Raw genomic sequence first — 18,614 nt, 5'->3', positions numbered from 1 at the left:
CTTTCAACAAACCTATGAAAAGTCAAACTCTATCTTGTAATAAACTTTTAGGTAGATCTAAATAGTCTCCCAGAGGAACAAAAAGCTGTATATTATGTTTTATCTATTTATTTCTATATCTTTAGTGGTCATTGAGTTAACTTGGCAATTATTAGATTGGTCTATCTGTTTCAAAAGTAAAGTATGTTGGCTAGATCCAAAAGCCATTTGAGTTTTTTTTATGAATTTTATTTTACTTAATTCAACATTATATATATTTATCATCACTACATTACCTTTTTTATATTTTATATATGGATTTCTTAAAAAAATTAAAAATAATAAAACATTTTAGTGAACTAAAAAGTTAAATTGTAATTCTTGATTTTATCCACATGATGGTGGTGTTGCCTAACTATTCGGAGAAGCAATCTGAGCAGTGTGTGGAGCTAGTGATTCTTTTTAATACACAGACTCTGCAGATCTGAACAAGAAGCCAGGCAATACTCTTGTATGTCTCCCTTATATTGTGTTTTGGACAATAATCTTCCATTTTCAGCTTTATTTGGATACTAAAAGAACAGATACGAGGATTCAGAATTTTAGTATACACCGGACATGGCATGGCAAGTACTATTTTTCTACTTTTATTTATTTTCTATGGCTGCTTCTAATCAGTTCCACTACTCAATTCTAGAGGAGCTGAAGCTAAACTCTATTATTGGGAATGTTGCAGAAGATTTGGGTCTGAGAAATGACATCCTAAAAATTAGAAAATTACGAATTGTTTCTCATCACCACAGAAATTATTTTAACATCAGCACAGAAAATGGCAATTTATATGTCAGTGACAGAATAGACAGGGAGGAGATTTGTGGATCAGAGAAGAGCTGCTTTCTGGATCTTGAAATTTTGGCAGAAAATCCAATAAATGTTTATTCTGTTAAAGTTGAAATTCATGATATAAATGATAATCCACCAAGTTTTTATAAAGATATTTTTAACATTGGAATTAGTGAATCTGCTTCCCCTGGAGCACAATTTGCTCTTGGGAATGCGAGAGATCCAGATTTAGGTACCAATTCTTTACAGAGTTATAGTCTAAGTCCCAACTCATACTTCTCATTGGTGGAAACATCTGAGTCAGAAAGGGAATACCCAGAACTTATATTAGTGCAACCTCTAGATCATGAAAAGCAACAAAAATACGAATTAACTTTAACGGCATATGATGGAGGAAAACCTATAAAAACTGGAACTGCAATGATTAAGATTTCCGTTCAGGATGTTAATGATAATAATCCAGTGTTCAGTCAAAAAATTTATAAAGTCAATTTAGAGGAAAACTTACCAATTGGATTTGTAGCTCTACAATTGTATGCTAGTGATAAAGATGAAGGATCCAACGCAGAAATCTCATATTCATTTAGTCATATTTCTGAAAATGCTCAGCAAGTATTCACAATGGATTCTCAGACTGGAGTCATTACTACAATAGGAAAACTGGACTTTGAAACAACACAGACTTATGAGATGACAGTGGAAGCTGCTGACGGTGGAGGCCTAGTTGCACAAAGTTCTGTCTTAATACAGATTACGGATATTAATGACAATGCTCCTGAGATAACTATTGCATCACTGTCTACACCAATTCCAGAGGATTCTGCTCCTGGGACCCTTGTGGCATTAATTAATGTGAAGGATTTGGATTCTGGGAAATATGGAGAAGTGAACTGCCACATAACCGATACAGGGGCACTGAAATTAGTTCCATCATCCAATAGTTATTATAAACGTATAACCTCCGGACCACTTGACAGAGAAAGAACCTCAGCATATAACATCACAATTATAGCAGAAGATGAAGGCTCTCCTCCAATGGTAACTGAGAAGACAGTTCACATTACTATCTCAGATATTAATGACAATTCTCCAGTTTTTGGAAAACCCCTTTATATTTCCTATATTCCAGAGCACACCCCAGCAGGGACATCAATACATAGTGTCCATGCATCTGACCTGGATGAAAATGAGAATGCTAGGGTCACATATTATATCATTAACAGAAATATTGATGACATTCCCATCACATCATATATTTCCATCAACTCAATGACTGGAGTTATTTATGCCCAGAGATCATTTGACTATGAAGAGTTGCGGGAATTTCAGTTCCAGGTGATGGCTAAAGACAGTGGATCTCCTCCTCTAAGCAGTAATGTCACAGTGAGGATATGTATCATTGATAAGAATGATAATGCTCCTAACATCCTCTACCCATCTCCAGACACTGAGGGATCAGCATTATATGAATTTATTCCTCACTCTGCTGAGAAAGGTTATCTAGTCACCAAAGTGATCGCAGTGGACGCTGACTCTGGACACAATGCCTGGCTCTCTTATCACTTACTACAAGTCCCTGATCCATCTTTATTTATCATTGGACAATATACTGGAGAAATCAGGATTGGACGAGATCTTCCAGACATTGATTCTTTAAGACAAAAACTTGTGGTTCTGGTGAAGGATAATGGAGTTCCATCTCTGTCATCTACAGTTACTTTGAACTTGGTTGTGGCTGAGAATTTTCAACAAGTTGTACCAGAGATAAGACGCCAACCCAATAACTCAGCAACGGCTTCTAATACAACTTTCTACCTTGTAATAGCCATAGCCATGATCTCTCTGTTATTTATTGGGACAGTGTTGATTACAGTCATTTTTAAATGCAGAAAATCTTATAATCCAACATCCTTTGGACCTTTTAATAGAAATGTGTATCCTCAGTTCACCCTGGGGTGTCCTTCTGACATCAGTGATACAAGTTTACCTTTCCCATTCTCATATGATGTGTGTGTGACTATGGACTCAAAGCAGAATGAAATTGCTTATCTGAAACCAGTGGAGACTGTCCCTACAGAGAATCTCATAGACACTGAAGTTGCAGCTCCTGGAACTGATTCTATAAATGCCATCTTGTCTACAAGCAAAAATATCCAGGTATGTAGCAGTTTTTTTTCATGAAATTATGGAAAATTATTATATCACTGATTTGCTTTCATTTGTTAATTCATAGCTTTGAATATATTGATATAAAAGATGTTACACAAAGTCGTTTCTTATAAATGATTATCTGTTAGCCATATCCTAATTTATAATTTTAGGATAATTTAGGAAAATGCCTTCATAGAGAAGGTGAAACGTTGTAGTGGATATTGGATAAATAAACCCAATTATTTTTAATTCTCTGTTTTTAATTTTAGGTTATGTCTTCTGTCTTCTGTTACCAAATACAATACATACAATACAATACAATACAATACAATACATATTAATCCCGTAATTAAGTTTTGTAGCTATGGTACAAACAAAATCAAAACTCTATATTGTTGGTTCTTTTATTATAAAATTAAGAACATAGGTAGAGTATAATCTTAAAGGAGTTATCCGGGATGTGAATTTTTTTTATTAGGGTCTGGAAATGAAATAAATAAACCAAAAATGCAATACTTACCTATCCTTGCCCTTGGCAATCCAGCGCTGTGGCGCTCTTAGTGGTTGTTTACATGCACATAGCATGTAACCTCTGCAGCCAATCAAAGAGCTGAGCCCTCTGATTACAGGTTCTGCTACATATGTGCTAATAGCACGGACCTCGTGTAATTAGCATGTTTATTTATGGGCTTGCTTAAATGGCTCTGCGCTCGGATGGAATCAGTGCCATCGGCTGCATTGGGCTGTCACACTAATAGCCGATCCTGTGCCTTGACAGGGAACTAAAATCAGTTCCGTCACCGAAACTCCTAAACATAGGGCTAATATTGAGTATTGTGCACCCAAATGCAGATGTAGCTGCTTTTGCATTTGGATGGAAAAAGTAATGAAACATTACAAAAAGTAAAAAAAAATCAATACATATACTATTCCTTCTCAATGAATTAAAATATCATCAAAAAGTTAATTTATTTCAGAGATTCAATTCAATATATATTATATAACATGAAAAGTCCAGTGTGTATAGAGTAAAAGGTTGGGCGCAAGCCTCAGGATCCAGGCTATAGATCCTCAATGTATAAAGTTAAAAACATCAGCACTCCAGGATGTCAGGGTGAAAATCAAATTTAGAATTTTAATTACATAGAAGGCAATGCTTTGGTTCAAGACAGGTGAACCTTTTTCAAGCTGAAACGTCGCCTGCTATGGGATAAAAGTTATAAACTTGATTTTCACCCTGATATCCTGGAGTGCTGCTGGTATTTTACTTAAACATAAAATGCCTGCTGCTCTTATTTTAAATTATAAGCAAGCCAAAAAAATGAAGATAGATTAACAAGAAGATTATTGTAGCATTCCAAAAGGTGGAAATTTGTCCTGGGCATCAAAGCCCAAAACACCCCCTTCCATGAATGAGTTAAAGAACTGTGTTACGTCAGTGTTATGTGGCAAATGACTGCATGTTACCAGAGCAATATCCTCTGTAGCCCTTTCTTACACAGCATTATGTGACAAAACTTGTATCGGATGTATAGTAGGAAATATACATAGTAACTAATCACTCTGATCGTTCTCTATTGACGATTGATCTCTCTGCCAAATGAAATGTCAATCATGAAGTACCAATGATCAGACATGGATCTTTTACCAAGTGAAGATTTTTTATTGATTTATACAGTCTTGGTATAGATAGTGGCTACACTGTAATTTTCCCTGACTATGTTGGTTCCAGGGCTACAATTTATACTCTATGAAAGATCCAAGTTGCTGGTCAATGGGTCTTATTTACTAATGCTGTTTAATAGTTAGAGTGCGTAAACTTAGACCAGACAGTTACAGAATGCACCAAATTTATCACAGTGGAGCAAGCTGCATTGTAATTTTGGTGCACCTTGCCTGACACTTTCTCTTCCTTATAACACTTTTGATTTGGCTTATTTGTGCAAGAATTTTGTGCCCGTTTTTGGTGAACATTGATGAATTTTAAGCCACGCCCTTTCTGACAAGCCACGTCTCCTCTCTGTTAAGTCTTTCCTCCTTTTCAAACAAAATTTGGCACATTTTTTAACACTTTTTAGACCCATATACAGTAATAAATCTGTGCTAATGTGTTATATCGCTACAATGCGACCGTAACATAATGATCACTTGTTGGGGGGAAAGGTTATCTGAGACCCCTCCTGTCTTTATTAATTTACTTACTCTTGTAATTTTCATAATTGAAATCACTGCATGATAAAATAGCAGATGAGGAAAAAAATTATTTAAAAAAAACACTATCAGTTTTTATTAGTTTTGGTTTCCTGCTGTATTTATTGCAAAGCCAAAATGAAAATGATTTATATTTATAATGTAGATAAATGTATAATATAGGAAAATACATATTGAAATAATATTACACTGTAATAAAATCTAAAGTAGTTATTTAATAAAATATGTTAGACTTCGTTTCTATTTAAAAACACTGTATATAAAAGATATATAAAGTATATTTCGTATAATATTGTAGTACTTACATTTATCCTCATGATGTCAGTATTGGATAAGATGGTAGACAAGCTGAATATTCTGTGTGGGGAGCTGGTAATGTTACAATACTCACACACTGCAGATCTCTATGAAGGATAGTGACATTTCTACTACTCCTCTTAGAATTTGGATAATTTTCCCTCCTATGATTCAGGATTCTTCATTGCATCAAAAAAAGCACAAGACTTTTCTTCTCTATACAACATGGCATGGCAAGTAATATTTCTGTGTTTTATTTTATATTCTGTGGCAACTTCTAATCAGCTTGACTATTCAATTCTAGAAGAGATGAAGATAAATGCTGTAGTAGGGAATTTAGTGAAGGATTTGGGATTAAATACTAATGAATTAGAAATAAGAAAATTAAGAATTGTTTCTCATAACAACAAGAATTATTTCAATGTCAGTTTAGAAAATGGCAACTTATATGTCAGTGACAGGGTAGACAGGGAAGAGTTGTGTGGATCAGAACAGAGCTGCTTTATGGACCTTGAGATTCTGGCTGAAAATCCTGTGAATGTTTATCCTGTCAAGGTTGAAATCCAAGATATCAATGACAACTCACCAACATTTTTCAAGAGTACATTTGAGCTAGGAATAAGTGAGTCTGCTTCTCCGGGTGCACGTTTTATTCTGGGAAATGCACTTGATCAAGATATTGGGTCTAATTCTTTACAGAGTTATACTTTAAGCCCAAATCCACATTTTAATTTGAGAGAAAAAACTGACAGTGAAGGAAAAAAACATCCAGAGCTGATCCTGGAGCAAAGTCTAGATCGTGAAAAGCAGCAAAAGTATACATTAATTCTGACTGCGTCTGATGGAGGAAAACCTCTGAAAACTGGAACTGCATTTATTACAATTGAAGTACAAGATGCAAATGACAATTATCCTGTATTTAGTCAAGACACCTATAGAATCAATTTTAATGAAAATTCACCAGTTGGTTCACTTGTTCTTCAACTTAATGCTACTGACAAAGATGAAGGATCCAATGCAGAAGTGACATATTCATTTAGTCATATGTCTGAAAAAGCCAATAATGTGTTTAGTATGGATTCTGAAACTGGAATCATTAAAACAAAAGGGGAACTGGATTATGAAACAACAAGAAGTTATGAGATGACGGTGGAAGCAGCAGATGGCGGAGGCCTGGCAGCTAAATGTACAATAATAATACAAATAGTGGATGTCAATGATAATGCACCGGAAATAATGCTCGCTTCACTATCAACACCTATTCTAGAGGATTCTGCACCTGGGACACTTGTGGCTTTAATTCATGTTAAGGATTTAGACTCTGGGAAAAATGGTGATGTTACATGTCAAATATCAGAAACCATTACATTTATATTAATTCCAACATCTAATAATTACTACAAACTTGTGACTGCAACTTTATTGGATAGAGAGAAAAATTCTACTTATAACATCACAGTTATCGCTGAGGATGGAGGCTTTCCTCAAATGGTTGCTAAGAAAACAATTTATATAACCATTTTAGATATAAATGACAATTCACCACTTTTTGATAAACCAATGTATATGGCTTATACTCCAGAGCATACCCCAGCAGGTACTTCATTGCAGATTGTTCATGCATTAGACCCGGATGATAATGAAAATTCTCAGATAATTTACTCCATTATAAATGTAAACATTGAAAATATTCCAGTGACATCATACGTCTCCATAAACTCAATGACTGGAGTTCTCTATGCCCAGAGATCATTTGACTATGAACAGTTGCGTGAATTTCGGTTCCAGGTGATGGCTAAAGACAGTGGATCTCCTCCTCTAAGCAGTAATGTCACAGTGAGGATATGTATCATTGATAAGAATGACAATGCTCCTAAGATCCTCTACCCATCTCCAGACACTGAGGGATCAGCATTATATGAATTTATTCCTCACTCTGCTGAGAAAGGTTATCTAGTCACCAAAGTGATCGCAGTGGACGCTGACTCTGGACACAATGCCTGGCTCTCTTATCACTTACTACAAGTTCCTGATCCATCATTATTTATCATTGGACAATATACTGGAGAAATCAGGATTGGACGAGATCTTCCAGACATGGATTCTTTAAGGCAAAAGATTGTGGTTCTGGTGAAAGATAATGGAGTACCGTCTTTGTCATCTTCTGTCACAATAACTATGGTTGTGGCAGAAAACTTTCAGAAGGTTTTACCAGAAATCAAGCACCAGCCCAATAAATCATATATTCCCTCTAATGCCACGTTCTACCTTGTAATCGCCATAGCTCTGATTTCTTTATTGTTCATTATAACAGTATTAATTACTGTTATTTTTAAGTGCCGGAAGTCAAGTACACCGCCGTCTTTTGGAACATATAATAGAAATGTGTATCCTCAGTTCACCCTGGGATGTCCTTCTGAGATCAGTGATACAAGTTTACCTTTTCCATTCTCATATGATGTGTGTGTGACTATGGACTCAAAGCAGAATGAAATTGCTTATCTGAAACCAGTGCAGAACGTCCCTACAGAGAATCTCATAGACACTGATGATTCTGTTATTGTTGGCGAAAATGCGTCCACGGAACAAGTTGCACAGGTAAGGTATATTTTCTCAGAACTAAAGAAATAGTCTTAGAATACTTTATTTAATGTTCATAGAAAAGAGTTTATAAAGTTTCCTATGACTGCACCTCCTATTAATCTTATTCTAGAAACCCAAAGTCATTTTGAATATATATTATAGATAACTTATGCTTATTCTATTTTATGGGAGTTACAGAATCAGTTGGCCCCGCTCACCAGAAATAAGGGGGCTGGGTGACCTCCGTTCTTGATGCAGATTAATTTCCCAGAGCTGGGACCTGCATCTATCAGACATTTATGACATATCCTGGGGATAAGCTGCAAAAAAGGAGTTGGTGAATGACCTTTGTTTATGAACTATTTGTGTGGTATGTGTGCGTGCGTGCGTGCGTGCGTGCGTGCGTGCGTGTGAACTGTGTGTGTTTTGAGGTATGTGTGAGGTTATGTTTAAAGTATGTGTGAACTGTGTGTGTTTGAGGTGCATGTGATATTTCTGTAAAATATGTGTGAACTATGTGTGTTTGTGAACTCTGTGTTTGTGTGACGTCTATGATGAAGTCTATGTATGTGTGAAGTGTGTGTGTATAAAGAGTCTGTATGTGAAGTCTGTGTATGTCAACGCTGCAGACTGGGATGGAAATGGTAACACATTTGATCAAAAATTAGGAATGGTGATCAGAATTTTAGTTTTGATGATTATTTGTGACCACTTCTACTAAGGATATGCTCTCCTCCTATCAAGACACTTCTCTATTTGATTGATCCATGTGTCTTGTGAGGAGAAGACTGGAGAATAAGATTGAGCATACTGCCAGAGCTAACAAGCACCAGTCATACTACACTATAGAATGGCTGACCTCTGTTGTATATAAGACTGTCTTGAAAAACTGTCTTTGTTGCCCATAGCAAGCAATTACGGCATAGCTTTCATTTCTTATGGTGTGCTTGAAAAATTAAAGCTATGCTGTGATCGGTTGCTATGACATTTTTTTTATAAATCATAATTTGATGAATAAACCAAACTAAGAGATGGGGCTTAAAGGAACAAAAGGAGTCACAGCGGTCGCAGATGGTGGTCAGTGCTAAAATTCTGATCACAATTTTTGGTCATATTTTAAACCATTTTAGTTGCAGTCTTGCTTTAGTTCTTATGAATTAATTGGAGCACCAACCCCTATTTACATATTTAGCGAAATTTGTGTATTCAACATTTTTAAAAATAAAACAAAAATAGAAGTACATTTTAAGCAGAAAAATAATTATTTGTTATTATATTATGAGAGTTCATAGAAGACGTGGCACCGACCAAAAGTCATATGAAAAAATCCTTTGGGCTGGGTTCACACACCCTATTTACGGACGTAATTCGGGCGTTTTAGCCCCGAATTACATCCGAAAATAAGGCTCCAAAGCGGCAGCAAACATCTGCCCATTCATTTGAATGGGCTTTACGATGTTCTGTGCCGACGGTCATGTTTTTTACGCGCCGCTGTCAAATGATGGCGCGTAAAAAAGACGCCCGCGTCAAAGAAGTACCTGTCACTTCTTGAGACGTAAATGGAGCCGTTTTCCCTTGACTCCATGGAAAAACAGCTCCAATTACGTCCGGAATGGACGCAGCGAAAATCGCCTGCACTTGCCATTATGTCTGAAATTCTGGAGCTGTTTTCTCCTGATAACAGCTCCGTAATTTCAGCCATAACGGAGGCTGCCATGTGAACATACCCTTATTGTGACACTCACAGGTATCACAGAAGGGAAAAATTCTGGATTACACACAAGGCAATGGCCGTTTCGCGTAAAGGGCACGCTGCGCATGACGTATACCTTTTCTTCCCTCCTCCCTGTATACTATTTACTATTTTCTAATACATTTTTAAGGACATTTCTGAACATGTAAAGAAAGCATAAAGACAGGGAAGGGATTTATAATAAAATAAAAATATTGCATGCTTTTTATTGTTTACATGTAGTGGGTTGAAAGTGATGCTAAATATGGAGAGGCAAACAATAAATTGGTCGACTTTATTTAAAGGGAATTTTTTTTAAACTAATTAAAAATATGGACTGAAACATTCTCTTTTTCTTATGTGTTTTTGTTTTCCCGATAGTATATTTTTTCTTTGCATGAAAATAAAAGTATATTATGAGGAAATTTGATTTATATCAAGCAACTGGGCATAACAAAACGAAGTCAGAAAATGTCCTATTGACCTCAGGGAAGACAATCACTAGTGTATTTGAGAATTAACAGGAAAATGCTAAATATGCCAGAAATCCACCAAAGACAAAATATTTTTTGATATGTGTTTTAACTATATAGATCATTCATTTTCTATGGTTCTTTAAGATTGCATTCAGATCATTCAAATTACTAAATTGTACTAAAGTTGCATTTTTGTCTTGTACATTAAGAATTAGCAAGTTATAGTGAAACTTCCCCTCTGATTATTTCAGTTTTAGAATTTTCTATTTTATAAGTTTGCTCTGTGCTTTTTCAAGAAAATATAAAGTAAGTTAAGCCATGGAAACTCTTATCTCTCTGTAAAACATTCCATAGACATACGGTAAATAAAGAAAATACAGTTTTCTCTCCATTGTATGACTCAATGGCTAACTTTAAAATAAAAAAAGATAAGCAAAGATAATAAAGAGTGGAGAAATTATGTCCCCAAAAGTTTTAATATTTTGAGTTATACTGTAGTTTCAATACTGAAAAAAAGGTATAAATATCAAATTAAAAGCCAAAGGTAAAATAAAATGAATAGATTTTTACTAATAAAATAAAAAGAAAAAATTACTGAACCAAGAAGCAATTTTTGTGTATGTACATTTATATGAGATATTATAGCTAATAGAAAATTATTTAACAAAAAAGTAAAAAACATTTTATTGGGCAAAAAAATAAAAAAAAAATCTGGGACGATTTGTATAATGTTATTAAGGGGAATTATGACATATTTGTCTCTATGGTCAAAATGAATTTGTGTTGCAGTATATTGAAATATAATTTGTCATCTGATATCGACTTTTAACTGGCCTAAAATTTGACATACAGAATATAAAATTGAAAGTATAGCAACATCATGCCTTTATATTGCAGGTGACTTTTTATTCTGTGCTGTGACTAACTTTATGTATTCATCTAGTATGTATATTAAAGTAAATTATCCTGTATTTCAACTTGCATCACATTTTGAGATTCGTTTTCTAACTCATGATAATACAAACAAAGTTAAAAATTATCAACAACAACATATCATTAATACTAATACAGTGAATTAAAAAAACAATAGTTTTGGAAAATAAATTTTTAGATGCAAAGATATAAATACATTGTTTAAAAACATATTTTAATGTTTCTTATTGAATAAAGTTTATTTGTAGTACCTAATTAAATCCTCATGATGGTGCTGTTGCCTAACTCTACATAGAAGCAATCTGAACACTGTGTGGAGCTAGTGACTGCTTTTTAATACACATTCACTGCAGATCTGAACAAGAAACCAGGCAATACTCCTGTATGTCTCCTTCAGATTGTGTTTTGGATAATAATCTTCAGTTTTTCAGCTTTATTTGGACACTGAGAGAACAGCTCCAAGGAATCATCATTTTACTATACACAGGACATGGCATGGCAAGTACTATTTTTCTACTTTTATTTTTTTTCTATGGCTGCTTCTAATCAGTTCTACTACTCAATTGTAGAGGAGATGAAGCTAAACTCTATTATTGGGAATATTGCAGAAGATTTAAGATTAAACAGCAGCAGCAACCTTAAAATAAGAAAATTAAGAATTGTTTCTCATCATAACAGAAATTATTTCAACATCAGTGCAGAAAATGGCAATTTATATGTCAGTAACAGAATAGACAGGGAGGAGATCTGTAGTGCAGAGCAGAGCTGCTTTCTGGATCTTGAAATTTTAGCCGAAAATCCAGTAATTGTTTTTCCTCTAAATATTGAAATACAAGATATAAATGATAATCCACCAAGTTTTTCTAAAGACAGCTTTACTGTGAGAATAAGTGAGTCCACTTCGCCTGGAGCACGATTTGTTCTTGGGAATGCGCGAGATCCAGATTTAGGATCAAATTCTTTACAAGGTTATAATCTTACTCCCAATCCATATTTTTCATTGGTAGAAAAGTCAGAAAGGGACTATCCAGAACTCACCTTAGTCCAGTCAGTGGATCGTGAAAAACAGCAAAAATATGAATTGACGTTGACTGCTTTTGATGGAGGAAAACCTTTAAGATCTGGAACTGCAGCAGTCAGGATTATAGTTCAGGACGCCAATGACAATTATCCAGTGTTCAGTCAAAATCATTATAAAGTGAATTTAGATGAAAACTTACCAATTGGATATATAGTTGTTCATATAAATGCTAGTGATAAAGATGAAGGATCCAATGCAGAAATCTCATATACATTCAGTCATATTCCTGAAAATGCTCAGCAAGTATTCACAATGGACTCTCAGACTGGGGTCATCCAGACTAAAGGTGAACTGGACTTTGAAACAACACAGACTTATGAGATGACAGTGGAAGCTGCTGACGGTGGAGGCCTAGTTGCACAAAGTTCTGTCTTAATACAGATTACGGATATTAATGACAATGCTCCTGAGATAACTATTGCATCACTGTCTACACCAATTCCAGAGGATTCTGCTCCTGGGACCCTTGTGGCATTAATTAATGTGAAGGATTTGGATTCTGGGAAATATGGAGAAGTGAACTGCCACATAACCGATACACGGGCACTGAAATTAGTTCCATCATCCAATAGTTATTATAAACTTATAACCTCCGGACCACTTGACAGAGAAAGAACCTCAGCATATAACATCACAATTATAGCAGAAGATGAAGGATCTCCTCCAATGGTAACTGAGAAGACAGTTCACATTACTATCTCAGATATTAATGACAATGCACCAATCTTTGATAAATCCCTTTATATTTCCTATATTCCAGAGAACACCCCAGCGGGGACATCAATACATAGTGTCCATGCATCTGACCTGGATGAAAATGAGAATGCTAGGGTCACATATTATATCATTAACAGAAATATTGACGACATTCCCATCACATCATACGTTTCCATAAACTCAATGACTGGAGTTCTCTACGCTCAAAGATCATTTGACTATGAAGAGTTGCGGGAATTTCAGTTCCAGGTGATGGCTAAAGACAGTGGATCTCCTCCTCTAAGCAGTAATGTCACAGTGAGGATATGTGTCATTGATAAGAATGATAATGCTCCTAAGATTCTCTACCCATCTCCAGACACTGAGGGATCAGCATTATATGAATTTATTCCTCACTCTGCTGAGAAAGGTTATCTAGTCACCAAAGTGATCGCAGTGGACGCTGACTCTGGACACAATGCCTGGCTCTCTTATCACTTACTACAAGTCCCTGATCCATCTTTATTAACAATTGGCCAATATAATGGTGAAATCAGGATTGGACGAGATCTCCCAGACATAGAAACTTTGAGGCAAAAACTTGTGGTTCTGGTGAAGGATAATGGAGTCCCATCTCTGTCATCTACAGTTACTTTGAACTTGGTTGTGGCTGAGAATTTTCAACAAGTTGTACCAGAGATAAGACGCCAACCCAATAACTCAGCAACGGCTTCTAATACAACTTTTTACCTTGTAATAGCCATAGCCATGATCTCTATGTTATTTATTGGGACAGTGTTGATCACAGTCATTTTTAAATGCAGGAAAACTCATAGTCCAACATCTTTTGCAGCTTTTAATAGAAATGTGTATCCTCAGTTCACCTTGGGATGTCCTTCTGAGATCAGTGATACAAGTTTACCTTTTCCATTCTCATATGATGTGTGTGTGACTATGGACTCAAAGCAGAATGAAATTGCTTATCTGAAACCAGTGCAGAACGTCCCTACAGAGAATCTCATAGACACTGAAGAGGCAGTTCCTAGAATTGATCCTATAAATGCCATCTTGTCTACAAGCAACAATATCCAGGTATGAAGCAGATTATTATAGAAAATATAAAAATGTGCAATATTAAATCGTTTGAGCTTTTTTTTAATTCACTAACAGTATTCTCCATCTATGCTATGATCCATCTATGCTATGGTTCCATGTGTCATTTAATAATGGGATTTCCTTTGCATTAATTATAAATATAATTCAGAAAGGAGTATGAATACATAACAGCAATCTTGGCCTACAATTCCTATAGTTAAGACATAAGCCAACATTTTCTTCTAAAATTACGTAAATTATTTTTAAATTATGGAAACATGAATGCATGGGATGGGGCATATACATAAGTCCATTTCTGTTTATACAGTGAAGCCTTGCAATAAAAGCTTCTAGATGAGTTTACTTCTTGTCCCTGTAACTGTTGGGTCAAAAGCTGAGCTAAAATTTATTTTCAAGAAGCCTAATACTTATATAATCAATAAAAGCTATTAATTTTGAAACCTTGATTATTTTGAACATTTTATCTGTGGATTTATACAAATTTGTAATTTTTTTATATTCATTTTTATTATCTGCTTCTGTTATCGTCTCTGAATACTTAGTGCCGATATTAAAGTTCCTAAAGAACTTAGGTGTCTCTTTATTTTAAATGAAAAAAACTTTAGATATTACATTTATGTTAATTTTAATATTTCAACTGTGATTATACGGTAGTTAGATGATGCTCTTTCTGCTTTTTTTGCAGGCAATACTTTATATTGATATTGCATGCATGTTTTAAGTAGGGGTATAAAATTACCAATATCTTGCCATATAAACTGGAGGGACTTAATTACAGCGTGTTACCCATGGCACGAGCAAAGTGTGGCATAGTTTTGGCTGCTATTTATAATCATCTTAAATAATTAAATAATTCTCAGAGTGGAAAATAATCGGTTTCTATTTATTTTTCTTCAATCATGTGTAGTTACATTATTTTGTTTAGAAGTTAGGTAAAATATCTTTAGTTAGAAACTGTGAAACGTTTATGTCAGTTAGCATATTAATATAAAGCACAAAAGCATGATGCTCTGAACTCTCTATCATGCAAAATTAGATAAAAAAAATAATCTATCTCTAACTCATAGAGGGACAGATATACTTTTCAAAATTCACCAGAATTCTGGCATACATGGTGTGTGCCACATTTATTATTAAAATTGAGCCAAAAACTGGCATAATCTAAGCCAACCAATAGGAGGTATAAGGAAGAGAAAAGTGTCTAGAATGTCTAGCAAGATGCAACAATTTTATTATACTTTCACAAATTTGGTGTAACGACGGGGGTAGGGAAACGAACAAGTGAGCCCTAATCTACCCGCCACTCTGTCCCTGCCTACTTGCAACGACCCGCCCTAGGCGACGGGGTACAACTGGGCGGCGGTCCCTATGCTCAATAAGTGCACGAGACAAACATACAAGGGAATACAAAGCAAAGGGAAAGGGGCAGTTGCCCACGTCAACACCGTGAGCAACCAGAGTGGTGAACGAGCCAAGTCAAACCAGGAGAGCACGAGGTACCAAACGCAGAGCAGGAGAGTAGTGAACAAGCCGAGTCAAACCAGGAGTGTACGAGGTACCAAACGCAGAGCAGGAGAGTAGTCAGTAAGCCAGGGTCAGTATGGAGCAGGATCAAATAGTAGGAGCTGTAGCTGGGCCAGGAAACCACACGGAAAGAATCACAAGCAAGGAGGAACAGGAAAGGCAGGTATAAATAGACAGAGGGCGGGAGCTAGCTGAGTCTGGCCAGGCTGCGATAGGCTCTCCCACTCCTAAGCCTGCCAGCCTGAGTGGTGGAAGCTGGATTCAGTCTCAGAGACATAGACTCAGGTGAAGACTGATTATCTATGGGCGTTAACCCCGAAGCTGTGCCTGGCAGATCCTTTACATTTGTAGCATTTTTTGACGGCTTTGACTAAGTTTACGCTAATCCAGACAGTATTAGTAAATCTGCCCCAGAGAATACTTCCGACTTAATGGCAATAATAAAAAGTACATATAAAAAACTGTTCTATAGGATCTCCTATACACAGAGTGATCTCTACTAAAAGCAAGCCCAGCCCCCAAATAAAAATGGGCATATATGGTCCTTTTGACCAGGGAACCTTGTCTGTTATAGTTAGAGAACAAGAGTTATATAGTATGGAAAAAACTATATATATATACAATATTTATTCAATGTAATGTCTTTTTAGGCATACAGCTTAAAAAAGAATTACTCAAGCTGCTGGTCAATGTTTGTTGATGGTTTATTTTGATAATGATTATTAAGAATTCATGTTGAACGAAGCAAAGGTTTGGAAACCTGGGACTTGAGCAGTGTTAGCGGGGCATTATAAACTTTAATTAAATAATATGATTATTTGGGCAATATATTAGTGTACTGTATGGTATTATTATTAAGGCACTGTATAGACATGTTATTTGGACCTTGTGGTGGCATTTTTTGGGCATTGCATGATACTTTTATTTGTGCTTTTTTGGTAGTTTTTGAAAGACTATTCTGTGATTTTGGTACCAATTGTAATAGATATTTTTATTAACCATTTTTCAATACAAATTGAAAACAAAAGCACAACAGTAAATACATCAATTCCATATTCCTTGGAAATCCCTTCAAAAGAGGTCAAATAAGTTTTAATAACAGTAAGTAAAGAGCACAAGGAAATGGCCCTGTAATAATCGCAGGAAATAAAAAAACCAATTCCCGTGAATATAGTTCATTAACCTCGAGCTATTCTAGGGGTGGGATTTTTCCCCAAAAAATATAAGATTATCTCAGTATCAGGGAGCATATATTCTAAAAGAAAACTGGGGAATGGGGAAGAAGTCGTACGGAAGGGAAGGAGAGGTGAACGCTTGTTTCATCCGACGTGGGATTACAAACTTATTAAGGGAAAGGAGATTATATAGCAAATGGTACGTCTCCTATCATTTGACGTTCCAAATACCATGTGGTAGGACCAACACCCTCAGTAAGCTTTTGTTTTATATGTGATGGTAAGAGAGAAATACATTTTTCAATTAGATTTTCTTTACAAAGAGAAGTCTCCACCCAATCCATCTGAAACAAATAGGACAGTTTATCCAGAAAAACTCGACTGATAGGAGAAGTGATCTCAATCCAGACTTGTAGAATTTATTTTCATGTGGCAGCTGACACAAAGTATGGAATTTTTATGATGTTTTGGGATGTTAAGCATAGTTGATGGCAAAATCCCCAAAAGTCCCCACTGAAGAGTAAACGGACATTGTAATGCCAAAGAATCTGAAGTAAACTGTCGAATTTGTGTCCAAAATAGGGTAATAGAGGGACATGTACAAAAACAGTCAAGTAAATCCGCATTTGACATGTTACATTTCGGGAAGGAGTGATCAGAGGAGTTCCCCATAAGAAATGCCAATGTGGGGGGAAACGTAGACTCTGTGGACTATCTTTAAAGTAAACTCCCAGTACATGGCTGAAGGGAAATGCTTAGCTGCAGTTACCATAGATGTGAAAATGTCTTCATGCGTCACATTGTCTAGGCGTTCCGTCCAGTAAGATATACCCGACTTTAAGGTAGAATAGTCAAAGGATTTCCGCAAAATATTGTAATATATGGTGATCTGTTGATGTCTGTTTCGATATGTAGGGGTTGAAAGGTAAAATAAATTATACCAGTCTTTATTCTGTAGTTGTCTAAGCACCTTGTAAGCATAGCTACAAACCTGTAAATAATAAAAGGCACGTTGGCCTACCACCTCGTGTTATATGCGACTCTCATGAAAAGTGTAAGGACGAATTGTAATGTTTTAATATGTTGAAGTTGTACCATTCTCATCTTTCATCTGCAGCATGTTTTTTCAGAGCTAGTCTAGGCAGAAGAAATGCCTCCCGATCTGACCCCCTTAGACTTTTATCTTTGGGGTCATCTGAATGCAATTGTCTATGCTGTGAAGATACGAGATGTGCAGCAACTGAAACTACGGATACTGGAAGCCTGTGCTAGCATTTATTCTGCGGTGTTGCTATCAGTGTGTGAAGAGTGGGAGAAGAGGGTTGCATTGACAATCCAACACAATGGGCAGCACTTTGAACACATTTTATAAGTGGTCAGAAACTTGTAAATAACTCATGAAATAATAAAGTAATGTTAAAACCAAGCACACCATTGTTTTTCTTGTGAAATTCTCGATAAGTTTGATGTGTCACATGACCCTCTTCCCATTGAAAAAACTAAAGTTGGATACAAAATGGCCGACTTCAAAATGGCCGCCATGGTCAACACCCAGCTTGAAAAATTTCGCCCCTCCCATATACTAATGTGCCACAAACAGGAAGTTAATATCACCAACCATTCCCATTTTATTTAGGTGTATCCATATAAATGGCCCACCCTGTACAAGAGACACTAAATAAGTTAATTTTTTCAGTAAAAGGTGGCTGTCCTACGATTTTCTCTCAGTAATTTCATCATTTTCCTGTGGTGTTAGCATATTAATTCATAGATGTAAACATTGTTTCTGATGGTAGATTTGTCTTTATATATGGAGT

The 18,614-nt window shown here is 35.7% G+C and overlaps 1 protein-coding gene across 1 annotated transcript; it reads left to right on the top strand.

Moving 5' to 3' along the window:
• The first annotated feature begins 466 nt into the window (after positions 1 to 466).
• LOC142750355 (protocadherin gamma-B4-like) lies at positions 467 to 3,188 on the top strand. The gene is made up of 2 exons (XM_075859354.1): positions 467 to 2,979; positions 3,144 to 3,188. The coding sequence occupies exons 1-2, from the start codon at positions 598 to 600 to the stop codon at positions 3,186 to 3,188; spliced, it is 2,427 nt and encodes an 808-aa protein (XP_075715469.1). The 5' UTR covers positions 467 to 597.
• The last annotated feature ends 15,426 nt before the right edge of the window (positions 3,189 to 18,614 follow it).

The sequence above is a fragment of the Rhinoderma darwinii genome, chromosome 3 (genome assembly GCF_050947455.1).
Source record: "Rhinoderma darwinii isolate aRhiDar2 chromosome 3, aRhiDar2.hap1, whole genome shotgun sequence".
Lineage (NCBI taxonomy): Eukaryota > Metazoa > Chordata > Amphibia > Anura > Rhinodermatidae > Rhinoderma > Rhinoderma darwinii.
Note: the sequence above shows the minus strand (reverse complement) of the source record. Positions and strands in the feature narration are given on the sequence as shown.

What these genes read in the sequence shown, in the direction of transcription:
- LOC142750355 (XM_075859354.1), top strand. Translation starts at nt 598, where the DNA reads ATGGCATGGCAAGTACTATTTTTCTACTTTTATTTATTTTCTATGGCT. An exon ending in CTACAAGCAAAAATATCCAG is followed by an intron (nt 2,980 to 3,143) that starts GTATGTAGCAGT and finishes TTATAATTTTAG; the next exon opens with GATAATTTAGGAAAATGCCT.